The 6,123-nt window shown below is 45.8% G+C and overlaps 1 protein-coding gene across 1 annotated transcript; it reads right to left on the reverse strand.

Annotated features, from left to right (window-relative positions):
• Positions 1-212: 212 nt before the first annotated feature.
• Prmt6 (protein arginine methyltransferase 6) lies at positions 213-4,830 on the reverse strand. The gene is made up of 2 exons (XM_057794142.1): positions 3,505-4,830; positions 213-1,611 (listed from the first exon to the last, which is right to left on the reverse strand). Exon 1 carries the CDS (start codon positions 4,798-4,800, stop codon positions 3,673-3,675), a length of 1,128 nt encoding a protein of 375 aa, XP_057650125.1. The 5' UTR covers positions 4,801-4,830; the 3' UTR covers positions 213-1,611; positions 3,505-3,672.
• Between the last annotated feature and the right edge of the window lie 1,293 nt (positions 4,831-6,123).

Below are 6,123 nucleotides of genomic sequence, written 5' to 3' on the forward strand. Positions count from 1 at the left end.
CATGTTGTTGGTTAGCCATAAACACCACTTAAGTGTTTTGTGGCAGGGGCCTCTTGAAAGAGCTGCACCCAGTTACTCCAGAAAGTCTGCTGTTTTCTGCAGTGTTGGCTATCAAATTCTGGGGTTAGCCTGGGCTAGTCAAGTATTCAACCAGTCACTCTAGTTTTCCAATAGTATTTTAAAGCCCCAAAGAACAGACCAGGTTACATAAATTCCAACAAAACATGTAAGCTTTATTACAAGTGAAAGGATAAATCACAAACTGGAGCATGGAAATGAAATCATGTAGAAAGCTGGGTAAGATACACAGACACACATGGTTAGATACAGATTTGGTTTAGATTTTTTGATTAGTAGCCAAGAAGGATTACGTATTTAATATACTTTGTCATGGAACAGACTAATATTTTGGAGAATACTGCCTAATTTGAGAGTATCAGATGGGAAAGTTTTCCAGGCGTTCACAGGCTGTTGATAAGAAGAGGATTTCTCAATCCTTGGAGACTTAAAGGATGAGAGAAACAGACCTTTTCACATCTGCCTTCTTGAACTCTTATGCTATTTTTTGTATCTCTTTTAGATCTATCAGCTGCCCCGCTGCCAAAATGACAAGTTCACTTGCCTTTGCCACTGTCATGGGTTCAGTTTTCTGGGGACTCCAGAATGTCTGTCACCTTTGATTAACTATTTGGGAAGTAGAAATAGGTGCTTTCCCAATGAGTACCTACTGTCAAACTCAGGGAGATATACACTGAAGATGGTTTTTCCAGGCAGATGTAGGGTCACCTGTGAGACTCCCTAGTACTAAACACTTTTTTTTTTTCTTATCATCAATAATTAAACCTTTGGTACCATTCAGGTGGTCTGTAGTATTCTGTTCTCAACTGAAGTATGCAGGATTAACATAATGAAAGTTAAATTTTGTTTATGATCAGGAAGTCAAAGAACTGTGCCAAGATCTAACAGCCAAAAATTAGGTGTGTGCTGGGCACAGCGGCACAGAGTTGTTAACTCCAGTATCTGCAAGGTGGAGGCAGGATCATCAGAAGTTCAAGGTCATTCCAGCTACATAGTGAGTGCCAGGAGAGTGTTGTACTACACATGATCCCATCTCACAAAGCAAACAAAAAAGAATTATATATGTGTAACTTTAGGCAAATCGGTATCTATAGAAACCTTTTTACTTAATGTGTAAATAACATTCATCCTTCCTGACACTCCAACCATCCTACCATGGCTTAGTTTCTCTAGTGGTGGAGATCTATTAGAGGGCAGTGGTTATTGTACTTTTAGCAACTATGTTCATTGGCTTGATGAAAAAAAAAAAAACTACATGTCTAAATAACTGCAAGCTGTGAGGGAGGGAGGGGACCTTGACCGTGATGCTCTCTCTCTCTTGGGTCTGGTATTCCAGGCCTGGAGCCCTAAGGGCTCCCCACATTACTAGTCCCAATCTGCAGAACACACCACACAGTGCCTGGGTTTCACACAACTCAGGCTTTCAGCCCTCCCAAGGGTGCACATCCTAAAGGCCGTGCTCGGTTGGGCCCTTTGGTACTCAGTGGCATACACTGTTCCTCTGGTATGGCCATGCTGATACCGTCACAGTGCCTGGAAAAGAAAAAGAGAAAGAAAATGAGTGTTTATTCTGCAGCACGCTTTGTATGCATCCTGACTGCTCCAAGTTTGCCTTTTACACAATTCAGCACCATGGTGCTGAGAGCCTTCTTCTAGGCTACCTATATTAACTACTCGGATACCCACTTGTTTGTGAAGTAGGTACTATTGTTATCTCTAGTTTGCAGAGGGCTTTGAAAGGTAAAAACGCCAGTGTTTGCCATGGGGTGGGTGTAGGGGGCGGGGTTGGGGAGGTGCCTGAAGACACAGAAGTGTGCAGGGTTTTCTGGCTTCAGGGAAGTGGTTCTTAAGCACTCCACTGCGCCTCTTTCCTATCTTTAGTGTCTGCTTCAGGTCCTGGGTTCGTCTAATTTGTTTTTCTTTTGAAAAAATGTAACTAGAATTTTGAAACTTACTTTGCCCAATCAGGAAAGTCTAGGTAGTCTTTTCTCACACCCTCTCAAGTTTTAACTGGATTTTTCTGTTTGTACTTTCTTCCTTTTTTTTTTGAATATAGTGTTCGTATTTACAAAGTATGCAGAAAAGAGGGATTCCACATAAGACTTTTAAATATGAAGGAAACTGTTATGGAAAGGTCAAACAAAACCACCAGCAATCACTCTGGGTGAAAGCTTGATTACAAACATAAAAGACTCCAAAGGAATTCATTTGTAAATCTCTAAACCGAGCCCTCCTAAGATGCTAAGTATGTGGAGATTTTACTGGGGTGCTTGACTGTTTCATAAAACTGAGTTTTGAATTTGTACGTTTCCCTTCAAAACAGAGCTCGAAAATTAGCTTTAATACTTCAGCAATTTAATACACAGCGAATAAAAAAGACAAAAACAGAAGCACAGTTATAAAAATTAAAATTCAAGAGTACTCAAGATGACCAGTTTTCAGAGCTGTTTTCTGTCAAACCTTCCAAAGCTAGATCTCAAAAGCACGCTGGTCATAATCTGGCTTGTCCACAAGCTGTGTTCTGCACGAGCTGTCAGGCAAGAAGTGGCACCAGTAAGAAGGGAACAGCATCATCACACACTCACAGGGTACACAAATCGTCTAAAGACCTCAACTAGAAAAAGTGAGAATGCCACTTTATTTGCCACAGAAATGAGGGAAGAAACGTCAGTGAAATAAATTGGATAACATGACTCACACTTCATTATAAGCGATTTCCCCAAATTCACAACGTTCACATTTGGCTGAACTAAAAAGAACTGAAGAAAGGAGCCTCTAAGTAGGACACTTATGTTCCTTCCTAGTGAGTTTAAACAACGCACAAGAAGTAAAGAATACGACCCCGGGCTAGGTTAGGCAATCCTCTCTGTCAGCCTGCTTTACAAAAATCATATTCCTTATAAAATATATATGAAATTTTCCTGGCTTAGTCTTAAATGTAAAAATAAGGATATTCAAGCCATACTATTTCACTTTCAGTCTTTTTCTTATGTTACTTTAGAATTGCTGTACAATTAGTCATTTTACTAAGATTATTGTGTTCATCAAATTTAGTACCCCGTGGATTAGAGTAATGAGAATAGGGTTATTAAAAGTAGTTCCCGTGTGCCCCAGATCCTTACTAACAGATGACTTTCACTTAGAACATAAACTTGAGAGAATTTACAGACTTAAAAAAAAGCTCTAAAAATCATACTTGAAATTTCTGAAATCTAATCGAACTATTTTGTCCTTTTTCCCAGTTTCATATTGAGAGATGAAGTGTCAGATTAGCGCGTGGATAAAAATCACATTTTATCTACCCCCCCGCCCCGCCCCCACCGTGAAACAAAAGGAACAGAAATACAAGTTTGATACTACATGCTTTCCAGGGTTAAAAGCTCATTAATAGGCACACTGCACCAGTCCTTGGTCCGGGAGGCTCACTTTTTAAATAAACATTGCCAGAAGAATGTCCTCAAATGAAGACTGAAGTCACTCTCCCTTCCCCAGAAACGGTGAGGTAAAGGGGGCAAATATGTCCCCTACTTGCACAGGAGATCTCCTTTTCTCTTCCGACCTTCCGAAGAAGGTGGATGGGAGAAAAGGCAGCGCTCAGTCCTCCATGGCAAAGTCTTTGGTCTTTTCCTCCTGGTCCCCCACTTTGTAGCGCAGAAGCACTCGCAGACGTCGGGGGTTGTCCCGGGAGGGCAGCAGAGTGATCTCGCCTGAAATGTCCGTATCTTGTTCCACCGGCACCGGCTCATTCAGATAGAGGAGCGCCTGCTTCCAGTGAGTGGCTGGGTGAAAAGGCGAGGTAGACAGCACCAGGGGTTTCTCCGAGTCCCCTCCAGGGAAGGTCACCTGGAACCAGATGGCAAAACCGTGCAGAGGCGCCGAGCCATAGCAGCTGCAGCGGAAGCGCCCGCCCACACCGGTCTCCAGCTCCTGCTCCAGGCCGGCGCGGGCCAGATCGAGCTGGGCAAAGCGCTGCGGCCGGGCCAGCACGTCCTCGCCGGACAGCCCCTGCACCACGATCTCCGAGTGGCCCATCAGGCAGCGCGTGGCGAAGCTTTCCAGGCAGCTCATGTCCACGCCGTAGTGCTGCTTCACCTGGCTCCAGAACCCCAGACGCCATTCCAGCATCTGGTCGCTAATCGGGGCCACGAAAAGCTCCGCGGAAGCTGGCAGGAGGAGACCGCCCTCCTTCAGCCATTTGGTCCGCGCGTGGAGCACGGAGCTCAGCATGGACTCGTGCAGAAGTCCGTAGCCCATCCATTCGCTCACGATGGCGTCCACCTGCTCCGGCAGCTCCACCGTCTCCACGGGGCCCGGCAGGACGTGCACGCGGTCTTCCAACCCGTTGAGCCGCACTACCTCCCGGGCCTGTTGCCAGATGGCGCTGGCCTCCACCGCGTACACGCGCCGGGCACCGGCCTGGGCACAGAAGATGCTCAGAATGCCGGTGCCCGCGCCCACGTCCAGCACGGTCTTGCCTCGCAGCGAGGCCCAGTTCCGCAGGATGCCCAGGCGGTAGGCGTCGGTGCGGACGCGGTCGGCGATCATCTCCTCGTGGACCGAGACGTCGGAGTAGCACTCGTAGTACAGCTGGTCTCGCTCGCGCTTAGTCCTCCGGGGTCGTGGCGGGGCTGCCTCCTGCTCCCCGCCATCTTCCTCCTCCGCTCCCTCCCCTCCGGCGCCGCCGCCCCCCGACTCAAGCTTTCTTTTCTTGATCAGCGACATCTTGGCCGCGGTAGCCAGCCCCCAGCAGGCGTTGCGTGGTGGGGCGAGCTGATCGAAGTCCCGGGGGCTGCTGGGATTTGTAGTCCCCGCTAGTCATCCTGCCTCTTGCGGGCGGAGACTCGCCAAGAGTCTCGTTGGACTACAGGGAGTCTACTTCTCTAACCCCTTTACAGACTCTCTACGTCCACTCTGTTATTCCAGGATTCTTGCTCTTTCCTTTTGTCTCCCGGTCTCTTTCGATTTTAACCATTCTTGAAGCAGACACACCCACTTACAACTATATGTCTCTGCTTCCTGCATTGGATCCTCACCACTACTGAATTACGGTGGCACAATTCACATTCCTTCCCTGACCCTTTTAACTCACCAGGCTCTCTGCTCTAACTGGAAGAAGGATACAAAGAATGTGTAAGCGGGGCAAAGTGAAAACCTAACAATACCAGACCTCGGCTCTGAGTCCAAAGTGACCCCGAATGGGCTGAAAGATCCAGGCCAAGTAGTAGAACTGCTGTGGCAATAAAATGCCCAATCACCCACCACTGTGTTTCTGGAGAATAGCTTCTTTGTCTTAAGTTCTATTCTGAAAATTCTATGCTTCAAACTAAAGAGCAATTAACATCAGTCATGCGATACTCTCAAATCCTTACCATTGAGTGCATCTGAGCGACACACATAAATCTATGTATGTATGTATGCATAAATATTTTCTTGGAAAAATGAGGGAATTATCTTTTAACTATTTTTCCCAATGCAATTCACTTTTTTGTTTGTTTGTTTTTCGAGACAGGGTTTCTCTGTGACTTTGGAACCTTTCCTGGAACTAGCTCTTGTAGCAAGGTTGGCCTTGAACTCACAGAGATCCGCCTGCTGCGGAGTGCTGGGATTAAATGCCTGTGCCACCACTGCCCGGCTGCAATTCACTTTTTAAATGCTGATGTGTCTCCTTGTAAAGTTATTTTAATTTTTTCCTGTCAATCAAGCAGGAGTTATTAATCTCTTTTCATTGTCCATAACAGAAATACGATAATTTAAAAATGTGTGCTTCTGGAGCTGGAGAGATGGCTCAGTAATTTAGATCACTGGCTGCTCTTCCTGAAGATCCGGGATAGACTACGTGTAACCAAGCAGCTTTACCCCAGTCCCAGGGGATCTGTTCCTCTCTTCTGGCCTCCAGGAGCTCCAAGTAGGTATGTGGTGCACAGACAAACATGCAGACAAAATACCCATACCTATAAAATTCATAAGTTAAAAGGTTTTAAATGACTAAATCCTTCTGTAACAAGAATAATATTTTTCTAAGTTTAAAAACTGATCCCACAAAAG

This window comes from Chionomys nivalis, chromosome 18, assembly GCF_950005125.1.
Source record: "Chionomys nivalis chromosome 18, mChiNiv1.1, whole genome shotgun sequence".
NCBI classification, from domain to species: Eukaryota; Metazoa; Chordata; class Mammalia; order Rodentia; family Cricetidae; genus Chionomys; species Chionomys nivalis.